At 33.1% G+C, this 12,466-nt stretch overlaps 1 protein-coding gene across 1 annotated transcript; it reads left to right on the forward strand.

Annotated features, from left to right (window-relative positions):
- The first annotated feature begins 2,595 nt into the window (after window positions 1-2,595).
- On the forward strand, window positions 2,596-4,636 carry LOC111715351 (ras guanine nucleotide exchange factor P). Its single transcript, XM_023490665.1, has 3 exons — window positions 2,596-2,706; window positions 3,594-4,052; window positions 4,419-4,636. Exons 1-3 carry the CDS (start codon window positions 2,630-2,632, stop codon window positions 4,537-4,539), a joined length of 657 nt encoding a protein of 218 aa, XP_023346433.1. The 5' UTR covers window positions 2,596-2,629; the 3' UTR covers window positions 4,540-4,636.
- Window positions 4,637-12,466: the final 7,830 nt, after the last annotated feature.

A 12,466-nucleotide genomic window follows, 5' to 3' on the forward strand; every position in this document is an offset into this window, starting at 1 on the left:
TGTAATTAGGTCGTGCATATAAAATTAATAATATCGTCAATCTCAGCTTGGTCAACTCCATTGATAACAATCTTCCCCATCCCTCCCTTCCCATTCCTGCCGTCCCATCCCTCCCTTCCCATCCCTTCCCATTCCTGCCTTCCCATCCCTCCCTTCCCTTCCCATCCCTCCCATCCCATCCCTCCCTTCCAATCCCATCCCTACCTTCTCATGCCATCCCTACCTTCTCATGCCATCCCTGCCATCCTATCCCTCCCATCCTTTCCATCCCATCCCTCCCATTACATCCCTCCCATCCAATCCCTCCCATTCCATCCCTTCCTTCCCATCACTCCCTTCCCACCCCATCCTAACCTTTCAATCTTATCCCATCACTCCCTTCCAATCTCATCCTTTCCATTCCTCCCTTCCCATCCCTCCCTTCCAACCCCATGCTACCCTTCCCATCTCATCCCATCAATCCTTTCCAATTCCATCCCTGCCTTCCTATCCATCCCTTCACATCCCTTCCATCCCTCCCTTCCCATCGCATCACACCACTCCCTTCACCCCCCTACCATTCCCATCTTATCTCATCCCTAACTTCCCATTCCATCCCTCCCTCACTATCATGAATCCATTCCATTCCTCCCTCCCTTCTCATTCCTCCCTTCCCATCCCTTCCTTCCCATCCCTTCCTTCCAATCCCTCCTTTCCTATCCAATCCATCCCACCCATCCCTACCTTCTTATCCCGCATTATCAATGAAAATTTAAAGAACAATGCAGTTTATATTATTCTGATACTTGGGGAAGCCGTCTCTTTTTCCCTACTGTTATGTACCCCACATGTGCGAAGCGGTCGAAGGGGGTCTCATATTTTTGTCTAATTTTTGCGTATCCTCTCATTACCTATCAAGATCTTCATTGAATAAAAACAAAAAAAGCAAAAACATGCTTGAACTTGGTTTCTGGGTTCCCAAGTTACGCAAAACTTTAAAAAAAAAGAAAATTAATTTGTAAACCGATAAGGGGGTAATGAGTGACTAAAGTGAGCGGTCTATGTACCGCTTCGTACATAGACGGTTGGGCAAATGTCTGTGAAATCGATCTAACGGATCGGGCCCAAATTGTGGCAACAGTTCGATGAAAGATTGGCGGTTCGAAAAACTAAACAGATTATTTCGCTTAAATTTTTGCAATGAAAAAATGAGAAGGGTGTTAAGCCTATTTACATCCTTCCTTGATATACGTCTCCTAGAGTTTTTTTCTTTATCAAAATACATAAATTTTAAGGATTACAGAGTTTTAGATCACTATCACTCTCCGCTAAAACCTATTATATATATTCGGTCAAAATATATATAATAGAAAGCTTTGCTGAGTGTGAGCTATACAAGTCTAGTCTATATTTTATATTACATGTTTATTGGGACACCCTGTATCTCTTTGTTGGTATGATGACACCAACTTGCAGAAAAAATTCTATAAATATTGAAATGTACAATATGTATTTATTTGGTACAAATAAATCATTCAGATATTACAACCTACAGTAATCTATTATTTTTCGACGCATTCGTATATAGTTAATATTTAGTATTCGTTCCGTTATGCAGTTGCACTCAAAACGCCGAAATAGTTGGCCGCCAGATGTCTCAACTCTCGATGCTTTGAATGATTACACGTGGCAGAGACTTTACTTAAAATTTTACATATTTTCAATCAAACTCCTCTTATTGAATAGCTATTGAGAAGTACAAAAATGTTTAGAATCTCTGTAATATGTGCTTGTTTCATACTTATAGAGTAGCTACGAGGTCACAAAGTCAAAGCAGTATTACAACATCTATTTCAGGCCCATGGCCCCTTCTGTCAAGTTTGCAGTAATTATATTTAAAGCCACGAAATTGCAGTGTCCGCATTTAATGAATTTATAGCCGCGTCTTAAATCTGCCAAAAACCAATTGAGCACCGACTTAAATCTTGAAGCAATGAATACGATTTTAAGTGAAACCAACCATATTTGAGCCGCGGCTCAAATTCCTTAAATTCGGTCTCAGGACTGGAAAATGATTGTCTACTAAGATGCGCATCATGTGAAAATTAAGATAATAAGAATAACTACACCAATTTCATGGATTCTGGAATTTATGTTTAGTAATATGATAAATAATCAGTTTTTTATTTTAATTATTTATGGTTTTAGTAGAATGACATGGGCTCTACGCTCAATTAGGCATAAGTGTTTCCAACCATTTCCTCCGGACAGACGCAGCAGAGAGAAAAGACGATCCCCTTGTATTTTTCTAGAATATTTCCTTGAAGAAGAATTAAGTAGATCTTTCAGACGAGAAAGAAAGGTATAACTGCTGGAATATAGGAATTCACAACACAAAAGTTTTGAGTTTTGACAAATACAAGCCTGAGCTCAAAAAATCGGTTTAAACTTGTCTTAGTGGCAAATGTTACCATCAAAATTTTGCGGCCTAAATGTCATCTCACATCTCCAAAATTAATAAATTAGTATTGTACAAAAATAATTAAATATTTCTTTTAATCTTCGACATTTCTCTGTTCCAGTATTCTAAAAAATGTGTAATATTATTTCAGAACTTGAGTAACTAAACTAAAGGATAAATATAAACAAGATGGATAAATCTCAGATATTTTTAAACTTGACATTACATGAAGACGACATAACCCACCCCTGGATCACAAGTATAAGGTAGAAAAAAGGAAGATTATAAACAAATTTGAAAAACCTTTGTAAAGTAATTAAGCCTTTGCTACAAACTCAGATATTCTTATCCCTATATTGTCGTACATTTTAAACTATGAATTTCCTTATATCAAATAAACTAAGTTTGAATAATCAAATATTTACACCACCAGTGTCCGAATTTAATAAATTTGAACCGTGTCTCAAATCCGCCAAAAACGGGTTTCAATTGAGCGCCGCGCCGGCTTAAATCTTGAAACATTGAATACAATTTTAAGTGGAACCAACCATATTTAAGCCGCGGCATAATTATTCTTTAAATTCGGCCTCAGGTAAGAAAATTTGATTTTGTGGCAAAGACTCAATTCCTTTTCATCATGATGAGATTATATACATTACATAACATATGATATTTCATAGTATAAAACAATTCATAGATTGACATTTGATTTAAAGGACATTTATAGATGGAAAATGTATTTAGAGGACATTACATTGATAGGACATTTCAAAGATAAAACAATTTTTTTATATAATAGGACATTAAATTAATAAGGCAATTAATTGATAAATAAAATTATAACATGAATATAATGTTAAAGATATATTATTATGAATGTAAAATAATACACATTTATTATGCGCATTCAAATGTATTCTCTGATTTAATCTAGAACGTTTCATGCACAATTCTCAACTGTACCACCTTAGCCCTTTTTCAACTCTCTTGTCCCGGCGGCATGTATCCATAAATCAAGGCAACTAAAAATTATGAATTTACAGATAGAAAAACAAGGATAATTCATTCATTCATGCCCAGGAAAAGGTTTCGAGTTGTTACCGTGGTTTATCCATGGTAGGTCTTTTTTAGATTGTAAAAACATTTGTTCTAGGTTTAGATGTGAGAACGAGTGTTCTGTAGTCCTCGAAAGTAAATATCTGATTCAAAACCAGAACAAGAACCAGCATCAGAACCAGAACCAGAACCTGAACCAGAACCAGCACCAGAACCAGAACCAGAACCAGAACCAGCACCAGAACCAGAATCAGAACATACAGATGAACCTGAAGCATGTGATCTCTGAAAAGAGGTCAAATAAGAAGAAAAATAAGAGAAACGAACTGAATGAGAAGCAAATCAAGGATTTGAAAGAAAGTCTTCAGACAAAAACAATGAAAAAAGAAAGTTTTAAAACGGAAAGTCTTACAACAGAAAAGCTTAGAATAAAAAGTTTTGGAAGAGAGAACACGGCACGGGAGTACCTTGAGAAACAAGTTGATCTTGAGAAAGCTTTGCTAAGAATAAAAATACTTCAAGGTTTTCAGCTCTCCGAAATATTCAATTCTGTGAGGTGAGTTGATCTTTACCTTATGACTCTCCATGCAAAGATAGCAATGCAAAAGTGCGTATTTCCATGCTTATTATAAGAAACAATTTACAGAAATAAACAAAAGAGTAAGAAAACGATGTCAAACGTACATTTGTAAAATTTTACGCAGTGTTCTAGTCCTTTGTTTGCAATTTTGTCTAAATAAAATCAATCTTTTCTTATTATGGAAATCCACCGGAAAATATTGCTATTTTAACGGTATTTTTGTTCGAAATGTACGAAACGCAGGACCAGCAAAAGCAAAGATGGGTGCAAAGCGTCCAGAATTATTTTATTTAATGAATCAGAATGTTTAAGTGGGCCTATACTTTTTTGTTTTATTTCTAGACGAATCCAGAATATGCTAAAAGAGTCAGAAAATAGTTCGCTATACAGTGCAAGGGGCAGGGAGGACAAATTTATTTTGGAAAAGAAATATATTTTTTTAACTTGCTTCAGGCTTATATAGTTTATAGCCAAAATTTATTAACCCTGATAAAAGATTTTAAATTCTCGAAGAAATATATTCCTTTAAGCTTTTATTAGATTCTATCAAAGGTATCTAATATTTAAAGTCAAAGTTTTATAAGATTCTATCACAGTTTTATAAGATTCTATCAAAGTTATATCATATTTATAGTCAAAGTTTTATAAGATTCTATCAAAGTCTTATAAGATTCTATCACAGTTTTATAAGATTCTATCAAAGTTATATCATATTTATAGTCAAAGTTTTATAAGATTCTATCAAAGTTTTATAAGATTCTATCACAGTTTTATGAGATTCTATCACAGTTTCATAAGATTCTACCAAAGTGTTATAACATTCTATCAAAATTTTATCAAAAATTTATTTTCTTTTTTGAAACTCTAAAAAATCGATTATTTGTATGTTACAAAAAACGTTCAAAGTACCTTGAATCACACTTTTGATTACGAGTTTTAATCTTTAAAAAATTTAAATTTCTGCTGAACCGAATGTCCTCCCTACCAATAAGATACCTGACAGAAGAAATCTATTCTGGTTTAATTAATCTGGAGATAAAAGGAAATTTTATTATCGCTGCAACATTACCAGGCTTTAAAGGAAATCATCAAAATTCTTAATTTGCTTTTCTCGAAATATCAATTAAAGGGATTTGAGTCTTTGCCACAAATTCAAATTTTCTTATCTCAAAATCTTTTCGATTAGATGGTGTAAACCTTTGATAATTTAAACATAGATTATTTGATCTAACAGAATTCGTAGTTAGAAATATCTGGTCTACAACATTGGATTGCAAAGATATAGGGATTGGAAAAAACTAAATCCTTTTAACACAGTTGATGTTTGTTTCTTTTGAACAATTTATAATCCATAAAATAGTATTTTAGTTTTTTTAAATCATTTTTATTTTTAAACAACGTTTGTTGATTTTGAAGTTTTAGGTGGAATAATTTCTGATACAGAGAGTAAGAGCTTTTGTAAGCATTTAAAGAATATCAAAAAATTAATCGTTGATTATAAAAACACAATCGGTGATTATAAAAACACAATCGGTGATTATGAGGCAAAAGTCGGTGATCAAACTGATAATACCAAAGAAGAAGTCTGTGATAATATTTCAGCCGATGAGCAGAAAACACTTGAAGATACACTTGAAAAGGGAGAAAACAATGACATACATAGTATCATTAAACCTGACCCCTTGTTCCTTGGTAAGATCAAGGGACCTGACCCCTTGCTCGTTGATAAGATCAAGGGACCTGATCCCTTGCTCGTTGATAAGATCAAGGGACCTGACCCCTTGCTCGTTGGTAAGATCAAGGGACCTGACCCCTTGCTCGTTGATAAGATCAAGGGACCTGACCCCTTGCTCGTTGATAAGATCAAGGGACCTGACCCCTTGGCACTGGTCCAAGTCAAGGTCCAGGTGGACCTTATTCATGACTGGCTGACCAAGATACTGGCAACACAATTCAAATACTTAGTTCATCTTCTGAAAAATATAAATTGAGTTATATAACCCCCACAGCTAGTCTCATTAAACATAAAAGTTGAGAGCCGACTTGATCAGAGCTGAAAACTTTAGAATGGCGGATATTGAGATCAATGCTTGATCTCTTCTTTTTCTTAATCTCCTGATTAAATAAAGCTTGTTCTCCTCTTGTTATTAATCTCCAAATTAATAAACCTATCGGGATTAAGGATATCCCATTCTAAAGTTTTCAGCTCAGATTACATTTGCTAGCAATCTAATGATAAAATTTGTATTTCAAAGTTTTGCATTATTATCTAAAAAACTTCTACTAACTTTTCTATTATACAGGGTCTAAAATGGATTAACTACATTTTCATACTTTTTTCGAAGAAACATAGAAATAATAAACTTTTATGTAAAAATAATTTGCGACTCCTGGGACCGATTTTAATGGTTCAATGGTTCAAATTTAAATCACCGATTTAAAATTAAAGATTAAGGAAGGATTTGAATCGGCGATTCAAATTTGAACCGGCGGTGAACAGTTCAAATTTATTAAATCAAGCATTTTAAAATGTGGTCTCAGGAGAAATTTAGTACGTTATGATCACGATACGATTTTAAATTAATTTTATAGTAAGATCAAAGACGAGTTAAAAAAAATCGACACATGATATATCTTGTCTATTGTAATAGTTATAACTTATATAGTTCTCAATAAATTCCTCTAAAAAGATGGGTCACATATGTACACTGTATACAGGGTTACCCACAAAGGATATGAGTCTGTAAAGACGAACTGAAACTCTTAAGATATGACAATTTAAAGGTTAAATTAAATTTTTTTTAATTCTTCTTAAATTTACTTAAATTTTTTTTAATTCTTCGGAAAATGGACAAAGCACAATTTCGATTTAATGCTTTAACTTTTGAACCAAAAAATTTGCATTTTTTTTTAATTCTTAACTTTTTCGCTACATTTTTGCTTTCTTATTCGCGAAATTTTCGCAGTACAGTTTTCAAATGTTGGAAGATTTATTAAAAGTTTATTAAAAATTAAACAAAGCACTAACAATGCTTTAACCTGTAAATGATCTCTCCTTGATTGCAAATATGATCAGCAGAAAGAGTACCGATCCATTCACACCAATGACCAGAAACGGTTCCTCGGGTTGAAGAACGATCACCAGGAATCCACACAGTAAAAACGCTAGTAAATATAATCCAATGGTTATCGATTTAATTCGGAAACCATCAAAAAAATTCTCTTCATCTCTCATGATCCAAAGGATGGAAATGTTAGTGAGGATAGAAACGGATAGATAAGTAACTACACCAGTGAAATGTTGACATAAAACATTATGTCAATTACAGCTAGTTGTTAACCTGCAACCGCTTGAATACGCCTCAGAAATGTGAACACTTTCTAAAATTAAAATTATAAAACATACAGGGTGTGTCAAAAAACAGGGAAATTGGGTGACATCTTCGAGATCGTCTTTTCAAATGATTTTTTGGTCGAGTATACTTATAGAATATATTTATAGAATATATATATAGAATTTTCGTCAGCTAGAGTTTAGAATTTGTATGTTAAAGTTTGATTGCATATCGTTTTGTACTTAGCACAACAAAAAAATTCCTCATGGCAAACAAAATGAATGTGTTCGTCTGTAATTGGTATTACTATGCTTATTCTTAACAAAGATGTCAATCAATTCCCATGTTTATTGGGACACCCTGCAATAATACTTGTGTATGGTGTTCTTTATCTACGGAAAAGGATAAAAAATAAGTTTTTACTTGAAAAAGGATGAATCTGAATATACCTTGGGAGTATTCTTAGATCTAAAAAAAGCCTTTGATACTGTTGACTTTGAAATACTTTTAGGAAAGCTGAATCTTTGTGGTTTTAGAGGTATCACTAACGAATGGTTTAGAAATTATTTAACAAACAGAACGCAATATGTAAATTTAGGAGAATTTGAGTCATCTCTTAAAAAGATTTTATGTGGTGTATCTCAATGGTTGGTTTTAGGGCCAATACTCTTTTTACTGTATATAAATGCATATTATTGCAAATAAAATCATTAGGCACCCTAGCAAATTTTAAAACAAGTCTTAAAAAAAGTTTTCTTGAAGAATATAATAATTTTCGTTGTATAAATCGAAATTGCTTTTCTTGCTAAATCTTGATTCTATCCCCTTTCCCCTGTTATTATAACAAAACAAAATAAAACATAAACATTATAAACTTTGTGTGCTGGGTTGTCCCCCCCCCCTACGATCCATTCTTCTTCTTTTCCTCTCTAGTCTTCAATACCTTTCCTCTATCTACTACTTTTCATTTTCCTCCTTTTCCTTTTGTTCTAAATTGTTTTTGTTTTATTTGGTTTTATTTAAATTGAACATGGATGTATTGCTGCAGAAGGGCCTCTCATTCAAAACAACCAACAATGGTAAGAGAGGCCCTGGCTAAATTAAAATGTAAAAATTGTGAAACTTAAATTGTTTAAAATTAAATATTTAGTCAAATATATATCTATCTATCTATATCTATCTAATATGGATCATATGTCATATTTTTCTCTCATTTATTACGATATTTATTGCGTTTTCCTTTTCAAAACGTAAAACGATCTTTTCCTGTGTTCCGTTTAAAACGAAAAACAATATTTTTTCGTTTTCCGTTGCAAAATAAAACACGATTTTTTCGTTTCAATACCGGAAACGATTAAAACTTGAATAAAAACTTTTATACTGTTGTGTTTTTGTTTATCATGTGGTTCAATTGAATCGAAAGCAACGAAAACACCCAGAGCCACATACAATTTATCATCAATTCCAATTTTTTGTATGCTTTCAAAGGCCAGGAGAAGGTTATCACACATAGATTCAATCTGCCTGGAACTGGCTCATCCAAGCTAACCAGGCAAAAAAACCTTGCCGGGTCTAGCAGACAGTTTCAAGATTAAAATATCTATGTGATCACTATATCAATATAAATCCAGGAATGACGAGATGGTTCAATAATGCCTCTGAAGTAAAAAGTTCATTAATATCGTTTTCCGTTTTGAAGCGAAAAACGAAAAATATTGGTTTTGATTTTTAAAAGGGAAACCATTTTTTCTCTCTATATATTTCTTTCTTTAAATTATACTAACTCACGTCACTTACAGAGGAAAAGAGAGGTAATTCCACAAAGCATGAAACTTCGATGAGCCTTTAATGCCGACCCGAAATTCTTTAACTCTGATGTTCTAGAGGTTAAACTCGGTGCTCAACCTTTTATTCATACTCCCCCCCCCCACCCCCCCAGCCCCCTCTACTTCCACCTTCCCCTGACAATTCCATAATTCAGTCTTTCCAAACTACACAATAAATGATGAAATATCATTGATATTATGACAAAAGAATATGCAGGATGAGTAAAAAACCGTTGTTTTGGACCATTTTTTAAAATTTGTGCTTGCTTTGGATTATAAAATATAAAGAATAAAATGTGATGAGAAAAAATTCAAAAATAATTTTGGAACATTAAAGAAAAAAATCCGCCAAACCAAAAAATATTTTTTTCCTCTAAAATTTAAAGCAAAAAACTTTTGAAGATTTTGTCCAAAACATAGATTTTTTACTTGCCTTTGTACACTTCAAAGGAAGTCTTCACCACAAACTATGGTTTCAAAATTATTTGCAACCTAATGCACTAGACCTTAGATACTTCAAAGTGTTCAAACTATGAATTCTGTTCATCAAATAATCTATAGTTTGAAATATTAAAGGTTTGCACTTTGCAGCAGGTTTCAAACATATAGGGATTAGAAAATTTGAGTTTGTGGCAAAGACTCAATTCTTTTTTAACCTGCAAATTTAAAATGGTATTCCAACATGTTGTCATATAACGAGTATATATTATCAATGTTCTCATATTCACGCATATCAAAGTTCTAGATATTTTATTGTAGGTATTGCAACTTGTGATGTAGATTCAGGACAGTAAATTGATGACCAATAGAAAATAAATTCTCCAGAGGTCATGAGGCCAGTTTTTTTTGCTTCGAAACGGAAAACGAATTTTACAATTTTTCGTTTTTAAACGGAGAACATTTTTTTGAGTCTTTCGTTTTGAAATGGACAATTAAAACGAAAAATTATCGTTTTGAAAAAAAATTTAAAACGATGTCCATCGGTAACTGTAGTCATATTGTAGTCTGTGGCTGCAGTCAGATTGAGATTCACCATCTCCATAGTCAAGAGAATATTGTAGCTGACGCCCTGTCCCGTCCAGAACCCAACACTGTTCAACAGCATCCGCCCACAACAACTGCAACAGCATTAGTTTCCACACTCCATGCACCTCCTCCGCCAGCAGTTCCAGATTATCTTTCTCGGAGATGTCTCTTCTTCAACAGTCCTACGCCAAGGTTGAGTTTCTCTGCCTATTATCATCCTTGTCTGTTGTCTCTGTTCCTTTCTCCAGGTCCAATCTTCTCTGTGACATGTCCACAGGCTTCCTCCGCCCCCTGGTTCCAGAGAAGATGAGAAGGTCTGTTTTTATGGAGGCAATTCACAACATTTCTCATCCTGGTAAGCATGCCTCTAGAAGACTGCAGGTTTCAAGAAGCTTTGCCTGGGAATTGTTTTTTCCATGGTTATTAAGGTTTCAATAATAACAGCAGTATTTGTGAAAAATTTATTTATGATGAAGAATGTAATCCTTCAGCGGGGGGGGGGGAAGGTACCACATCCCCTTTTGTGAATCTTTAACTGCATGGAAAGACGGAATCATTTTGTGGAACTTTAAAAAAAAATTTTTAAATAATTTTTGTTTTGTTGAAAAAATATTTTTTCTCCTATTACAAAAAGCATCGAAGCATGAAATACACAATTGAAGTTTTTTTGAACACCTGGAAGTGAGAACCATAAAACTGTTGAATAGGAAGACGACATTTAATCAATTATTAAGTAAATTTTTACTGTTACTAAGTAAATAGTTTTACTTGCAACTTATCTAATCGCTCATCATGTAAAATGGGTCTGTTTACACTGCACAACTGCTGTGTATCATGTCAATGTCAATATTTATTTAAAGACTTAAGTTAAGTCTTTAAGTCATCTTACTATTCCACAGCTTTACAATTATCACTGTAAATATTAACTTTTAAGTAAAAAGTTAATTTTTTTTGGTCTTGATTTGTTAATTTTGCAACTACGTCGCGCCAAATCTACATTCTACAATCTACATCTTGCTATTATATGTAATTTGAACTTGAGTGCCCACACCCCTCGAACTTCTCTTGGGATTAATTCCTAGCTACGGGCCTGCAACTTAAACTGATTTAAAAAAGATAAGATAAGATAAGATAAGATAAGTTAAGATAAGATAAAGTTTATTGCTAAAATACATGTCTCTGTGTACAGAATGAGTTTACAATTACAAATTGGTGATAAAATTAACAGTACAAGTAAAAAGCAATCAGGTGGAAAATAGCTCTTGGCTGTTTTGATTATTTTTTTCCACCTAATTTTAATGATAACAAAACATTTCAATTAAATAAATTTAAGGATCAACTATCAGAGATCAGGGTGTGATTTTATCTTATTTTATACATTAATCAGAATGACTAACTTTCTGACATGTAGAAAACAAATACCAAAGATTATAAAAACATATCTACTTAATTTTGTATGAATAGCAATTCGGTTTATAACACATTGTAATGTAATTTTCAAAAAGAAAATTCAGTAGTCTATTTTTAAATATTATACTTAGAGAGTTGCTTCTTTATAGTCTATATAATTCTCTAAAATAAAATCAAGTACAAAATATATTTGTACTTATGTAGAGATTAAATTAATGATTATACGATGAAATAAAAATAAAAGTTAAATATATAACATTTAAAAAATGAGCTAACATTATTCTTACATAATAATAACCAATAACCATGGTTTATTCATATTCCCCGTGTTTAACATACGCAATACGCATACAATACGCATATACCAACCTGCGTCAATTGCACGTCAAGCATTGTTAAAATATGTGCGTATAGTGTACACTGGTTCAAATTCTTAGCATTTCTATCATTTCTATCATTCCTTGGATTCCTTGGATGCGTACAGACAACAACATTTTTCAAATTCTTTCTCTTATATTGGCGCTAGAGAAAGAATAGAGATATTTCAGGCCGGTTTCAGCTATACACAGCCTGGACTCAGGCCACTCGAGATTTAGGCCCAGATAGACATAGGATGCAAAGCAATGTATATATATAAATATAATGGTATTGGTGGATGTAGATTGTGGTATCGAGCCATATGAAATTGATTTTTTTAGTCGGGATCATTTAGTGTCGTCGGGAAGGAATTAAAAGCGGAGGTTTAACCTGCACAAGGAAATCAATATTTCATCCTGTCGTATACTTGAATTCC

The sequence above is a fragment of the Eurytemora carolleeae genome, unplaced genomic scaffold, assembly GCF_000591075.1.
Source record: "Eurytemora carolleeae unplaced genomic scaffold, Eaff_2.0 scaffold1706, whole genome shotgun sequence".
NCBI classification, from domain to species: Eukaryota; Metazoa; Arthropoda; class Copepoda; order Calanoida; family Temoridae; genus Eurytemora; species Eurytemora carolleeae.